This window comes from Neolamprologus brichardi, chromosome 16 (assembly GCF_056152115.1).
Source record: "Neolamprologus brichardi isolate AB-2024 chromosome 16, ASM5615211v1, whole genome shotgun sequence".
In the NCBI taxonomy this organism is placed as follows: Eukaryota; Metazoa; Chordata; class Actinopteri; order Cichliformes; family Cichlidae; genus Neolamprologus; species Neolamprologus brichardi.
In genome coordinates, this window is record NC_142119.1 from 27,299,433 (window position 1) to 27,315,031 (window position 15,599).

Below are 15,599 nucleotides of genomic sequence, written 5' to 3' on the forward strand. Positions count from 1 at the left end.
GCCCCTAAATTGAATGGATACAAGAGTCTATGAAGACTATTTATTAAAAATCTTAAAAATAAATCTAGCCTTCTATTCATACCAAATTCTGGAAAAATTATGAAAAACACTTCAGGCCGAAAATATTTCTAAACAAATATCAGCAGAAGTGCATCAAAACCAAAATCCAAGTTTGTTGAGTAAATAGCGTTCAAAAGAGTAGCTTAAACTACATGCCTAAACTATGTGTACAGTGGACTAAATTTCCACACCACCACTTATGTACACGATATGGCTATAGAGGGTTTTTTTTTTTTTTGCATTGTATGCTAAAGTAATTAATAAATAGGAAAACACCGAGAACATGTCAAGTTTTAATGCATTTGGCTGCGTTTGGAGTTGCCTAGGAGACAGTGACGCCGCCATTCAAACCCGCGGAGCACGGCATGTTGGGATACCTTCCCCATCATGGCGGGGCATCTAGTTGGCTAACGACTACGGTTAGCATATTCAGTGACTTCTTAGCTTCGGTCAATTTGCATTCATTTGGCATCCTCTACGCGGGAAGCGCAGCCATCCAACATTAACCCAGTAAGTTTGCGTCACCGAAAGGGCTGTATGATGAACGAACGAACTAATCTGTTTTGTTGAAAGAAGTAGCAGCCAAGTGATTAGCAAACTAGCTAACAAGCATGCTATGGCTAGCGGTAATGTCCTCGCTGGAGAGCAAGCGGGCAATGAGCCGACATTGAGGCCGAGGTGTGCAGGCAGTATAGTTGTCTTTTACTGCTTTCGTGTTGCCTAGCTGGTAAGCGTTTAGGTTAAAGGGAATAGTTTGACAAACATCGGAATTATTGTTCTTTAAAAGTAAGCTAACGTTAACTAGCAGCAACCAGCTGCAGTCATCTGTGAATGAATGTTACCATTAGCAGCGCAGGCCCGACAGCGGCTTATCTAACGTGTTAACGAACTGTCGCAGTTTGAAACTTTGTGTCCCTTGCTTTCGCCATTCATTTAGCGTTTGGTCTGCGAGTACAGGAGGGTTGTATTTCGCTGTTAATCAAAACTGTAGCATAATCTATCTGTTGCTGAAAGGCCAGCTAAACTAGCTCAAGGTAACTGAATCCAAAAATAATGTGTTCTCTGGCGTTAGCCTTAGCTTTAATAGAGAAACGTAACGTTCTCTAAACGTGTTAGCTATTTAACGCTAAGATGCGCGTAGTATCGTCTTTGTTTTCGTAGAAGTAACCAGTTCTGAATTCATCCTTAAGTGAAGCCTTTATGTCCCGAAAGTGGCGTTATTAATAATGTTTCTGAACATTGGTGCTTTTCGCAGGTTATGTATCCATGCTGGCAAGGAATACTGATGGCTTTGTTAAAGCTTTAGCGCTACAAAACCACTTCGTCCGTGAATAATGTGCAGAGTTTAATGGAAAGAAAAAACCGAATTAAAATCCTCAAATAAGCAATTGGGACCTGATTGTAAAAGATTTATAGAATCGTTTTTCAGATGTTACTTAAGATGTCCGTTGATCTTAGATTTTGGCTAACGAAGCATTATTGCTTAAAACTACGTGGCCAAGTTACACTGTTGAATACTTTTGAAATATGTTTGCTTTCATAATTCAGATTCACCTTTGTTTGGTAGACAGCAAGGGTAAACTACCTGATTCTGGTTATTATGTGCTAAATGGGTTATGATATTGGCTTATAGTAGACATATTACTGGAAGTGCTAGAAAACCACTTTCTTCAGTAGCGGAATAAAAGAGCGATGTTTTGTTCTTTGGACATGTAAATAAGGATACTCATCTGCTAAATCCGTGTTATCTATGTTGATTTTTCTGGTTGATACTTCATTGTTTATTTCCAAAGTAATCTTGAAGAGTGTTAATTGATATTTTTCCAAAAATATACCAGTTTTAATATGGAAGTTGCTGCTCAAGACAAGGGACTTAAGTGTTAATCGTTAGTCTTTTTAAAAATTAGAGAAATGTAGGAAGTTTGATGATCTGTTGTTGTTTCACGGTAAAACTTGTGGTTAAATAGAGGCCAAGCTATTCTGTTTTCTTTCAGAATATTGTCTGATTTTGATGTACTGGTTTATATCCTTTTTCATAGATGAGCGACCTTAGTTTCCTAGTACAAGGCTATTCTCAAACAATTAATTTGTTTTGGTAAAATCAAAATCAGTATTTATCGCACCATGGCTGTATTATTTGTGAGGGAGCATCAAGTTGGCTTGCCATGGGGACTGGGTAGAGTACACTGTGTCTGATTTTTTTCTTTCTTTTGTTTTAGAAAAACAGAGCAGCTTTAATCACAGCCCTACTGATTACTTTGGGGCAGTTTTTGTACCTTTGAATAACTGCAGGGGCAAATAAAACACAAGTGTAGTAAAAAAAAAAAATTTCTTCAGACTCATGTTAGGCATTAAGAATATTTCTCCCACGACATTTAAAACCAATTAGATCGGGCTGTTTTCTTTTATTAGATACGTGAATACCACTTAAATGGTATTAAATGGTATTTAGTCATCAACAGTGGTTGACTCATAGCAACCAATGATTACTGTTTTGCTCCAAATCAGAGGAAATTTTTCATCCTTACATGTAGTTTCAGGAAATATAAGCAGTTTCAGTAGTGTTACCAAAATGTATGCTAAAGTATGGTGAATCTATACTTCTGTTGGTATGGCATCCATTTGTTGCTCAAGTTAAATTACCTTTTTCTCTCCCTAGAGTTGAGAGAGGGAACAGCACACCAGTGACATTGAAAGAATCTTTTACAAGATCAGCACAACGGCATAATGGAGTGTGCAGTGGACATCCCCTCGGGTAAGCAATGCACAAGCCCCAAAGAGGTCCGAATTTGTTCAGATTTGACCCATTTTGTTGAAGTTTGTTTTTGCCCCACAGATTTCAGTGTTAAAGTGTCAGTCTGTGCCTCAGTAAATTTATGTGAAATGAATAAAATATAACTTATATTTATTATCTCTAATTTATGTGAGATTTAAAGTAAATTTACAAAAAAATATCAAGTTGCTTTTAATTTCTGTAAAGCTCCATGCTGAACTGGTCTCACTGCATGATTGAGGATGCCTTTCAGTCTTCATTTTTTGGATGGATAAACCACAGTATTTGTGCTAGTTTCTCTCCTCTGGTCTTCGTTTCACCTTGTGTTTTTCTGTTTCACCATATGCTCCTCTTTTTGTGTAAAGCCCTTTACTTCCCTTTGCACATAGCAAGCCCATTGACATGAAGATAACTAAATGATTTATTAGTCTGTTTACAGTTAATTAGTTATTTTCCCAACAAATAATGATCTGTTCAGAACGAGAGTGACTCACTGAAAACACTGCTTGTTATTAGGCATGGACACAAATACGATCATTGTTGAATATTTGAATAGTGATTAAATTATTAAAATACAAAAAAATGTAATGGTTTACATGACTGTTTTGTCTGAAAATATTGTTCTTTTGCAATGCTGTGTAAGATGTAATGTCCTATTAGTGCCAGGCGGTGGTAGTATTGATCCAAGCTGTTTGCCTATCACTAATAAACAATAAGCAGGCATCTGATTGGTAAAAATGTGTTTACATTGTACAAACAGGAAAATGTAGAACCAAACGCCACTGCAGCTGCCAAAAAGTCGTCTTTTATCTTGGGTAAAATAATTACCAATAATTAGATCTAGTATTCTCTCAAACAGGTAAAGCTACTATCTAGGTATGCACTGTAATTTGATAGTTGTTTGGGTGGGCTGTGATCTCCAAAGAACAGTCAAGTAGTTGCCAGTGAAAACTAAATTGTGAATGAGATGTCAATCCTTGTATTCCAACTGTATGGGAAACACAACCTTAAAGCCTGTTGGGAATGATGTAGTTGTTTGGGCTCAGGTTTTGCTGCCTGCTGTTCTGTCAGTATCATTGATCAGCTGCTCATCCCATCTACTAGATGCTTGAAACTGGCTGAAGAAGGTTATCAAAACAAACTGAGCATTCAGAGTATCTCATGCTTCATTATGTTTGACCAGCGCTCTTGAACACCATCTGGCATTCCCCAGAACCATGTACAGAGTTGGTTACAGTTATCCCTCTCTCTAGATGGTTCTGGTTTTCTCTTGAACTGTTTTCACCCAGTGTTGGATTTGACATTGAACAGGATATCCAGTTCAATGTCCAGTTTGGAGCACAAAGTCTGTGTGATGTTTTGTTACAAAAGTGTTCAAATTAGGCAGGTAATTGAGTGAATTCACAGAGAGTGTGTGCCCATCACCCTTCCTACTGGGTGCTCTTGCCTAAAAAAAAAAACTAAAAAAAAAACTATACATGAAAAGTGGTAAATTACCCAACATGGTTCTCTGGGTATTGTCAGTAATCTATGTGTGCAAATGTCTTTTCTCTAGCAGAGCTGAAGATTTGTCATTGTTCATAGAAATCCTTGTTCAAATGAATTCAGACAGAAAAGTGTGATGCTGGTTAGAGCAGGGTGATATGACCAAAAATATTTATCACGATATACATTTGAAAATTTGCGATAACGATGTAACTGACGATATAATTGACACTAGACAAAATACTTTACAACTCCACAACTTTATTAGTGCAAAAAAAAAAAAAAAATCAATGTATTTTCATTTAAATAAGCAGCTGTTTGTTATGTGGATTAAAGTTATATAAAAATTTAACAGTGCAAATGCAAATTCCTTGCTGACAGTTTAACCAAAAGGCATTTCCAGTGGAAATTGGCCAACATGTCCTCAGCATAACCATGTATAATATCCACAAGACTTTAAAAGAGGTTATACACACACAATACGGTAATATTATGTTGAAGCACAGTACGTATCACTTCGCGCTACCAAAAATAGTGCTTTGTTGTGTATCTGATGGACGAAAGCTAAACCAGTTCCACACCACTGAAGTTACAGTATTTTTACAAACCAATTCTGGTTCATCCGTTTCATTTAACGATCTGCTTTCGCCCTTCTCATTCTCCGTCGCCAGCACGCTTTTTCCGCCATGTGCATATGAAAACAAAGGCACTGCTCATGCGCGTTTTACCCATATTCTATTGCAATATTTCATTTTCTTATCGTTGCCTGACATTATACCGGTATTATTGTGAACCATATGACCAATATGACCCAGCCCTAATGCTGGTGCTAACCAATATCTGTAAACTGTCTCATAACAGTTTGCACACAACATTACACTATAAACTAGATGAACCGTACAGAACTAAATGGTATCTGCTCGTTGTAGATTTTTCATTTTCTGTTTGTCAAAGACTTGTGTAATTTGAAATATTGGATTCCCTGTGCAGGTGAGGGGGAGGCACCTGAGAAAGATGACATGAATGCCAAGGAAGAGCTTGAGCCTTCCCACAAGAAAAACAAGAAACACAGAAAACACAAGAGCAAGAAGAAGAAGAGGCGGAGGAAGGGTGAGAAGGAGAGTAGTTCAGAATCTGGTGCAGAGTCTGATGTTGAGCCTCCACCTCCACCAAGACCTGTCAGGACCACCAGAGCCAGGTTGGAAAAATTTACAATTCTAAACTAAATATGAGACTTGATAAGTTGGCACAGTAAAAATTGTACATTACTTAATATTTAGGATTTTTTTCTTGCATACAAAAGCAGTTGGTTAATAAAAGTTTAATTTTCCAAAACAAATCAATCAGTTTTGTTTTTCGGAAGTGCTTAGATTTCTGTAGATGACTCTTTGCCGTTACTGTACATGGACTGATTCATGCTTACTCTTGTGCCTTGAAGGCCTACATTTGAACAGGGAAAATCTTGTATTCAAACCATTGGAAATTATTTGCAATCTTAAATTTTAAGATGTGATTGTTTATTATGTAAGTCATAATTGTAGATAAATGTAATCTGACTAAAACAACACATAGACGTTGCATTTTTCTGTTTTCTTTTTAATGTAAGTAGAAATAACTGAAATTGTAAACCACTAAAATAAGATAAAAGTTGAAGTTGTTTTAAAAAATGTCCTATATTAAATAGGAAGCTTTTCTAAGAAAAGTCACAAGGTGCCTTTTTTGTTGGGCACAGACTGCACAAATTATAAATATTTTTGATGGATCTGTTCTCTTTTGATGAGCAGTTTGAGAGGAATCACAACATTTAATCAGGTACCTCAATAACCAATGATCTGTGTCCTCTCTAAACCTTGGTGCAGAACAGACACGTGCACATTATCTGAATTTTCTAAAGGTCTATATCTACATGTTGTTATCTTTCTTTTGTTGGTACCATTCATTCAATTGAAATTGCATGAATATAACACTGTCTGCATCTCTTTTAAAACACTCATGACAAATCAATTTTGTCTAAATGAGCCCATGGTTGCAATTAGGCTGACCTCCACTTCAAAGCCAGTTAACAGATCTATACATCTGAGCATAAAAGTAGCAGGTTTTGCCTTTGACTAAAGACTTAATGAATTCTGAATTAACCCAGTGTGCTATTTCAATAAATTTTCACTCTGTCTGTGAACCTTTTTTGATAGAATAGCTGAATTTTTTGTTTCATTTGTGTTAATTTTTTTTTAACAGATTAACAAGGAAAATCTCTTTAACTTAGTTTTTGTTGTATTTTTAGTGCCAGACTGGCAGCAGCTGCAGGAGTTGGAGACCAAGGAATCAAGGAAGAAAGTAAAAAGGATCCAATTACAGGTAGGAGAAAGTCAGACATGGCTATAATTGATGATTGCTTAAAAAGCAATGGTTTAATGTCAACTCTTTTTTTTTTTTGGTCTTCTTTTTCTTTCTAAATTGTGATTTTCTTTAGATCGTGTTGATACAGAGGGAGAGACAAAATCCAAAAAACAAAAAAGGCATGCAGCTAAAAAGAAGAAAAAAAAGAGAAAGAAAGATGAAAAGCAGGAAAGGAAATCCCCATCTCGCTCCCCTTCTGAAAGCAGCTCTGCCTCAGGTTCAGACTCTGAAGGTGAAGGAGGCAAAGCATCTGGTGGTGGTAAATACTCTCCAGCTGTGGCATCTGACCTGAAAGAACCAGTATCCAGACTGGTTCCAAAAGGCAAACGAGGGGAGGAGAAACCCCTTCCCATCATTGAGCAGAAATCTGAATTGCTTGGAGTCAAAAAAGAAGAGACATCAGATATTGATGTGCCCACAACTGAGGCGCAGGACAGTAACATTAATGAATTGGAGGAGAAGCCTATGAGATCACCCTCTGTAGACCAGGAAGAGGCAGTCCAGGTGGCAACAGTTAAAACAGAGTGCATTCAGGGAGATGGTACATTCAGCCATGCCCAGGAATTGCCTGACATAATCCCAAAACAGGAAGGTGCTGCTCAAAGAGATGACCCAGTACTGAAAGATCAGACAAATTCAATTCAAAGGGCGAAAGTCACGGAGGATGAATTGCGTAATTCTCCTTCACCTTCCAGAACCCTAGAAATAAAGAAGTCTGAGTCAGGCCCAAGTCGATCAACATCACGTAGTCCCAGCAGGCAGGAGTCTCAGACAACATCATTAGTGAAAGAACGGTCAAGAACCCATTCCAGGTCAACCTCAAAGGGAAAACGATCTGCAAGTCCTATAAAGCACGCCCGTTCTCGGTCCCGCTCCGAGACCCCTAAATCCCAGACGAAGTCACTGTCTCCCCCCCGCAAGTCTCCAAAAAGAGTAAGCCGTCGGTCCCGATCTACTTCTCACTCTGTCACCCCTAAAAAGAAAGTGTCAAAGTCTCCAAGGAAGTCCAGGTCTCCGAAACGGCGGAGGAGTTCCCTATCTGCTTCCCCAAAGCGTCGTCATCCTTCTCCGTCTCCAAAAAGAAAGATATCACGGTCCCCTAAACGTGACAGGCGGAGGTCACCATCTCTGTCTCGGTCTCCTAGGAGAAGTCGAAGGTCAAAGTCCCGTTCCCGTGGAGGCACGCGGCACTCAAGGACCCGCTCACCTCGCCGTGGGGGTGGAGTTGGCAGACGTTCGCTGTCACGTTCAATCACCAGACCCCGCCGCTCCCACTCTAGATCCAGACGTCCCTTTGGCCGCTCCAGATCACGGTCACCAGCAAGACGTACTGGAGGGAGACGCTCCAGGAGTCGATCCTTGTCTCGGCGCAAGCGATCACCACTCCCCAGATCCCGTCGTTCAAGATCTCGGTCGGTCCGCAGGAGCAGACGAACTCGGTCACGTTCTATTGTAGTGCTTAAGCGCAGTCGTCGCTCCAGATCCAGGAGTCCCCGCAAACGAACAAAATCCAGGACCCCTCCCTCCAGACGGCGGTCTAAATCCCGATCTCCAGTCAGAAGGCGCTCTCGTTCCCCTGCTAAGAGAAACCGTTCACCACCACGGTCTAGTAGACGCTCTAGGTCTCGCTCATTGACTCGAAGACACCGGTTAAAGTCACATTCACCACCGCCTAGCAAAAGGAGGTCCAAAACTCCTAGGAAGAGTGGAAGAAGATCAAAGTCTAAATCTGAGTCTGCCGACTGCAGGTCTAGGTCTGAGTCAAGTGGTGGGCTTTCTGACAGCTCATCTCCAGCCAGATCCACATCTCCTTCCCCAGTTAAACAGAAGAAGCCCCCCTTGCTTAAGGTTGCTGGGGAAAATGGAGGACTTGCAGCTACAGAAGGTGAGACCTTTTCCCTTCAAAATATTTAAGTAAGCCATGAAAACCAATGTCTTTCTCCAGATGTTTTTATCTTCATATAAGTGTCCCAATTCATATATTGCCCCTACTTATCATTAGATTCAAGTAATTCATTTAATTGATTGATTGATTGGTTTAGTTTATGCAAATGTGCATATCTTCATATGATATGTCATTGACGTTGCAGGTGCTTGGAAGCCGGTACTCCCAGCAACATCTTCCAGCTCTGAAATTGGGAATTCTTCAGAAAAGTTGCCTGATGAGCTTGTTAATCAGACAAGTTCAGATTCTCCTCAAAAAGTGGGAGATGCTTCCAGGTCCAGGTCTGTTTCTCAAGAGCCTGGCACTGGCACGGATGGGTCAGATTGTTCGGAAGGCTCAGATGAGGAAGAGGAATCTCCAGTTAAAACGGGATCCAAAAGCCAGAGAAGCTCCTCACGTTCAGCATCTCCGGAAGTACAGAAAAAGCAGCTTTCCCCATCTCCCTCACCTGCGGAGCACCGAAAACTTTCTCGTTCAACTTCATCACCTCGACGTTCAGCATCAAAGTCTACATCCAGAAGAAAACTGTCCAGGTTTGTTTTGTGGTATTACATGATACCAAAATAATAAAAGAGAGAAATCTCTCCCTCTTGCTTGTTCTGTAGTTGTTAAACTGTTGGACTGTGTACAGATATTAAATGTGAGTACAGTGTACGGTTATCAGTCTTATCATTTACCTTCCCTTAGGTCCAAGTCTCCAGTGAAGAAAAGAGAATCTGTTTCTCCATCAGAGAGGAAGAAGCGGCGGTCCAAATCTCGGAGCCCTGCCCGTCGTCGGAGATCAAGGTCACGGTCTGCCACGAGACGCAAGCGCTCACGGTCCAAGTCACGAACCAAAACGCGCCGGTCCAAGTCCCGTTCTCCAACCCGCAGGAGGCGATCTCGTTCACACTCACCAAATCCCAGAGGAAGGAGGAAGTCCACAGAAAGGAGTAAGCGCTCTAAGAGTCGCTCCACAGGCCGCAGAAAAAGGTCCAGATCAGGAGACAGAAGCAGGCGATCCAGATCTCGTTCACCGGATCGTAGACGCAGGTCAAGGTCGAGGGGTCGAGGGAGGCGCCCAGTATTTCGCAGTCGATCCTTTGACAGACGAGACAGGTGGAAGAGGGAACCTAGCCACTCTCCAGTTCTCATCCTCCGCAAACAACGTCGCTCAGGGTCCCGGACACGACGCAGCACCAGCAAGACTCCTCCACGGCTGACTGATCTGGGTAAGACATTTTGATGTTATATTTCTAAACATTTATGCAACATTTTTATAGGGGTGCAACAATACTCGCATCGATATTGAACCGTTCGATACAGTGCTTTCGGTACGCATATGTATCGAACAATACAAAATTTTTAATTTATTTTATCAACTTTTCTTCTGATGATGCTGTCTGTGTTGAGCGCTCAGTGGATCTGCGCTCGACAGTGCAGCCTAGGCAGAGTAGTCGAACGCAGATTCACTGAGCGCAGGGCAAGCTAGCGAGACAGAAGCTAAGCTCTCCTTGCAACATGGCAAATTGAACCTCCCCCACCCTCATTCAGATCTGGCGTTTGGAACTGTTTTGGTTTCCATGTAACGTATGACCCTGAAGGTAAGCGCGTTATGGACAAAAGTAAAACAGTATGTTGTATGTGCCACGCAATACTCAATTACATTGGTGGGAACTAGTGCGTTAGCACAGTTAGCTCGTTAACGTGTTGACCCCGTCCAGCCCCACACACGGGGCGATCCACGGTAACTCGTTAATGGAGATTTGCCGCGTTATGGCGTTAACGTCATTTTAACGAGATTAACGCTGACAGCACTAGTGGGAACACAACGAATATGACTGCACATTTACGCCGACATCATCCTAGTGCAAAGACAAGTGGAAGCAGACAAAAACAACAAGCACGCATGCTACAAACTTTACCCGAGTCATTTAGACAGCCGTTAGCACATGATTCTCCTTATGGGGACCTGATATGTTTAATATGCTGCTGAGAGTATACCCCAGAAGAAGCGTATAGTATAGCTTTTATTTTGGAAAGAGCCATTTCTCTGTAATAAACTCTCTTTTCCAAAGATGAGTGATTTCTCGATCAGATTTATTTTTTTATTACTTTGTTGTTTCAGCAACATTAAATTTAAAAACTGTACTTTTGAGTTAAAATATATATTTATAATTTTAATAAATGATAAATTAAAAAAGCATGAACATTTTTTGTATCGAAAAAATATCGAACCGTGACACCAAAGTATTGAACCAAACAAACCGTGAATTTTGTGTATCGTTGCACCCCTACATGTTTACATTATTTTTTCTTTTTGTGCTCCACATATGCAAGAGGTTTTGTTTCTTAATTCCATTTTTTTTATCTAAGCTTCCTTTGCCCTAATGTGTTACCCCTCATTCTGTCAATCTTTTACCCTCCTTTCCTCAGATAAGGATCAGTTGCTCGAGATAGCCAAGGCTAATGCTGCTGCCATGTGTGCCAAGGCCGGGGTTCCAATTCCTGAGAGTCTTCGACCAAAAGCCATCCTTCAGCTCCCTCTGCCTACTCCATCTCCTTCCCCCATCTCCTTACCTTTACCTTTGCCCCTTCCAATGGGCATGGGAATGCCGAACATGCCGAATATGCCCAACATGGGTCCAATGGGGTTACCAAATATTCCGGGAATACCCAGCATGTCAAATATCACTATGAGTGCTGCTGTGGCAAGTATGACAGCAGCTACTATGACCGCTGCCTTGACCAACATGGGTGCCCTGGCGGCCATGCCTCCCCTTGCTCCACTTCCTACAATAACTAACAAGCCTCCCCCGTGCCTTGTCCCACCAACACCATCTCTTAACCTGGACCACATCGAGGAAGCCAAGAGGAAAGTCACTCAGCAGGCTAACATACATACCATCAAAGAGCTTACTGAGGTAAACGTGTGGTTTTGCTTCAGATTTTGATTGACGTTGCTGTTTTTCTGAAATCATGTGGAACAGAAAATATTGTAGTGCAGTGTTTTTTGTTTTTATTTTTTATTTTATTTTTTAAATCGTTCAAGGCTTTAGTACATTTATCTTTTTATTTGAGTAGGTTTATGTCTATTGAAAGAATAATGTGTTGGATATAGCCATCTAAAACAAATCACAGTAAGTGCAAATTGAAAGCAGTTAGAATATTAAATATTTGACATAGTGACATAATGTTTTTCAAGGTTCAGTTATATTGAGGTGAAGTTGTTTGTCACCATGCAAAGAACACAATGGAATTTCTTTCGCTTGTGTTTTCTACTTTTGAACCCCATAATATTTCTGTAATGGTTCATATATGTAAAGTATGGACCATTCTTGACCTGATGTTTTTTGTTTTGTTTTTTTTGTAGAAGTGTAAGATGATAGCAAATAGCAAGGAGGAGATGGCCACTGCTAAACCACATGTCTCCGATGATGAAAGCTAAACACCCCAACCCTCAAGGTAAAAATCTGTCTTTATTTCATTTCTATATCAGTCTGTACCTTCGTCTTTATTAGGACTGCCACAAACGATTGTTTTGATAGTCGACTAGTCACCGATTATTTTTGTGATTAGTCGACTAATCAGATCACGCATCTGTACAGCTTATTGCACCAGCATGCATCTGCTCTTATATAACTATCATTAGCTTACAGCTTTAAGTGTTTAAGGTATGTGCTAACTAAAAATAAAGACAAGATGATAGTTTATTACATTTTAATGAAGTTTGCAGATTGTTTCGGTGGAGTTTAATAAACTCAGCCGTCTGCTCCTTGCTATCTAAAATATAACAGGACATCGGCGTATACTCTTGAGCATCTCACACTTTTGATAGTCTAAGTAATCGTGACTAGTCGACTAATCGTGGCAGCCCTAGTCTTTATATTAATTTCATAAATTATACATTATTCTCCGGTAGGTTCCTCATTCTGCTATGTGCTGCAACACCTTTCAGCAGCTTAATCATTAGGCTCCATCAAATAAACTTTTTTAATTTAATTTTTATATAATTGAATGACACAAAGTTATAGCCCATCAAATGCTACAAATGTGAAGTGTCCGTGTTGTACATTCAGAAAGGTGTAGCATTCATTATTTTCTAAGGAATGACTTGTAAACTCTTTGAAATTACAAACATTTTAAAAGCGATTATGAATAATGTGTCTGATTTTTATCTGACTGTTTGCTGTGATTAGTGTGGGCTGTTTGTTTGTCAATAATTGTGACGAAGTCAGGCCTCATTTACAAGTAATTACTTTAAAATCTTGGCAATTCCAAAGAGTTCACAAGTTCTTTGTTTTAACTACATTACTAAATCACTAAAGCCAACTGTGCAATTTCAGCTTTAAAAATTGCACATTTACTATTATAGCTGCTCATCTGACAGTTGAAAATATAAATTTTACTTTTGTTCTTGTAAATGACACTATTTGTGTTTCCCATAGCAACGGAGACCTCTAAATATGTTATTTTTGTTCATGCAAATATTTAGGCACTAGGTCATACATTAGCCTGGAAAGGCATGCAGCTTTTAGTCTATAGCTGGTGGACAACAACTTGTGCACTGCCAAAACGCCTTGAGTGGAGCGCCCCCCTCTAATTTTAGTACTAATTTAGAACACAAGCACGTCAACATCAGTAGAGCTATTATAGTTTAAGCTCACAGGGTATACCGACCTGAGAACAGTTCATACCAAACCAAATAATTCAGAAAAAATAAATGCACATTACAGCCCTGTTTTTGTGCATAGATGGTGATTATTTAATCAGTTTTGTGATTTGTGTCGATTAATCAAACTAGACAAAATACCATACATTTATATTTTCCTCTGCCTTTGTCTCTATACAGCCTATACAGCCTCTTCCCTCGAAGGACTGAAGGAAAACATTTTTTTTGTCTTTTTCCCCCCAAAAGGACTTTTCTCTCTGTTAGACAGATGACTTGGTTGAGTGGAGGAGCACTATGGTTGTCATACACAACATAGGAGTACTGGCCACTGCCCACTCTGCTCCCCGGTTTATTGGAGTGAGATACAACCAGACTTCCACCTGTGATGCCACTGAGAAAACTGGGGACTCTGGGGCGTGCAACGGTTGGACGACTGTACTGTGTGTGTGCGCGTGTGTGTTTGTACATAGTGACTTACACCACCAACACCTCGGTGTTTCTGCTTATGCAAGCAGTCACTGTTGTAAAGACTGAAGAGGAATCAAACCAAACTAGTGGCGCAAGTGTTTTTGTAAACTGCCTCCAAGTTTCTCTACATTTGTTTTACCTTCATGCTTTCTTAAGAATTGTGTTCAGTGGAGACTGTTTCCTTGTTCTGCTGTATTTTTCCCTCGGTTATCTCTAGTCCCCGATTTTATAAATAAATAATGCATATTAAGGTAGAGATAGTAGATCCTCACGTGTTTTAATAAGCTTGGATCTCCAGAGTGAGAGAGTAACCACAGGTTCTTTTGATGGAAAGAGTCATTTCAATATATAGGTTGCCAAAAAAAAAAAAAAGAGTGCTTGAATTGTGGCAATGAAAAAAGAATTTAATTTCACTAAACATGACTAATTCAGTTTGTACTGCCCTGGGTGTGAGTCTCCCCCTCCCCACCCCCCTGTTTTTATAGCACCAAGCTGATCTTTGATTCTGTCCTGGTCTTTCATTTGGGCTTTGTTGGGATGTTTTGAACTTAGGAACATGTTTTGCTTCAAATTTTGAAAGGGGAGTTTATTTTTCCATCAGTATGGCAACAAGTGCCATTTGTCAGGCATGTCAAGCAGTGCAGATTGATGGGCTGTCTTAGAGGTACTTAAGACAAGTAGTGAATATCCTATATTTAGATCACAGGCAGAAACGGTTGAGAAGGTTTCCTGATGAGAAAAAAGAGGGGTGCATATTTATAGAGTTCATCAGTACAGGTTTATCAGGTTTTTAGTTTACACATTTAAATGTCAGTTGTTTGTGTTTATGGGCCTTTTTTTTTAAGAGGCAGACATGGCATGTCAGTACCAAGAAAGGTATGGTTGTACTGAGCTGGGGTTAGCGCATGGTTAATACTGTAGAATGAGTTGACGATGCTCTGTTTTTGTGTATTTGACAATCAGGTTATTTCTCTCAATGTGCTTGTTTTGAAGAAAGAACTGTAGCTGCTTGAAATGTACACGTCTTGTACTCAGGTGGCAAATACGAGTGAATTGATATCAAGTAAAGTGTATCGTGCAAACATGAAACGCCCAACAAACCCTTTTGATTTAATTTCATCACATTTAATATTTGCTTTCCATGTAAATGCTATTACATTATCCTGTATTATGTGGGCCGGGAAAACATGTTTCATAGAATTAATTTGTCCCTAACTGAAGAACAAAGACAAACTTGGTGCTCTTGGGAAAACTGACAGGGACGAGCTTCTTCTTTTTTTTTTTTTTTTTTGCTGGTTTTACAAAAATCTTGCACTCATAATTCATTTGTTTTCATTAGAGGGAGGAATATTTCTGAATCCATCTGGCTTTGTCTTCCTCCCATGCCCAGGGCTGTTTAACTGTAGGACGGAATCTGAAAGTTTTAACAAGACTTATTCGGTTGACTTGATCCCTGAGGTAGCTATTTTAATGAAAGAAAAAAAACAAGGTGATGCATTTTAGGATTTTTTTTTCCTTTTTTGGTCATTTGAATATTACATCGCTTGCTTTGTACATAAATGTGTTGATGATTATTAAAAACCTCAATGATATGTACTTCTGATCTCCTGTGCTTTGTTGACTTAAGTCATATTTATGTGGATCTTAATTTCTGGAGAATTTTCCAGTGACATCATCATTATTACAAAACATTATTTTGAATAGTACAAGAATTAGTATAAATATGGACTAGTAAAGCTTCCCATAGAGGGTGCGTGCATTTTCAGCTGCAAGTTGGGCTGTACTAACATGCATCGCAATAAAAAAAAAATAAAAAATCC

General features: G+C 39.7%; 1 protein-coding gene across 4 annotated transcripts; it reads left to right on the top strand.

The window, feature by feature from the left end:
* The first annotated feature begins 402 nt into the window (after positions 1–402).
* Positions 403–15,358, top strand: sona (SON DNA and RNA binding protein a). Of its 4 annotated transcripts, none has more exons than XM_006788603.2 (10): positions 403–570; positions 2,720–2,815; positions 5,309–5,516; positions 6,600–6,673; positions 6,789–8,600; positions 8,806–9,193; positions 9,348–9,871; positions 11,076–11,563; positions 12,013–12,104; positions 13,492–15,358. In XM_006788603.2, the coding sequence occupies exons 2-9, from the start codon at positions 2,788–2,790 to the stop codon at positions 12,085–12,087; spliced, it is 3,597 nt and encodes a 1,198-aa protein (XP_006788666.2). In that variant the 5' UTR covers positions 403–570; positions 2,720–2,787; the 3' UTR covers positions 12,088–12,104; positions 13,492–15,358. The 4 variants fall into 4 exon arrangements, with proteins under 4 accessions (XP_006788666.2, XP_006788669.2, XP_035762578.2 ...); XM_006788606.2 differs by having other exon boundaries at positions 13,558–15,358; XM_035906685.2 differs by lacking the exon at positions 403–570 and adding an exon at positions 737–787.
* Positions 15,359–15,599: the final 241 nt, after the last annotated feature.

Excerpts from the sequence above, each read along its gene's own strand:
- sona (XM_006788603.2), top strand. The coding sequence starts at position 2,788 with ATGGAGTGTGCAGTGGACATCCCCTCGG. Across the intron at positions 8,601-8,805 it reads AGGACTTGCAGCTACAGAAG|GTGCTTGGAAGCCGGTACTC; the intron begins GTGAGACCTTTT and ends TTGACGTTGCAG. Across the intron at positions 9,872-11,075 it reads TCCACGGCTGACTGATCTGG|ATAAGGATCAGTTGCTCGAG; the intron begins GTAAGACATTTT and ends TCCTTTCCTCAG.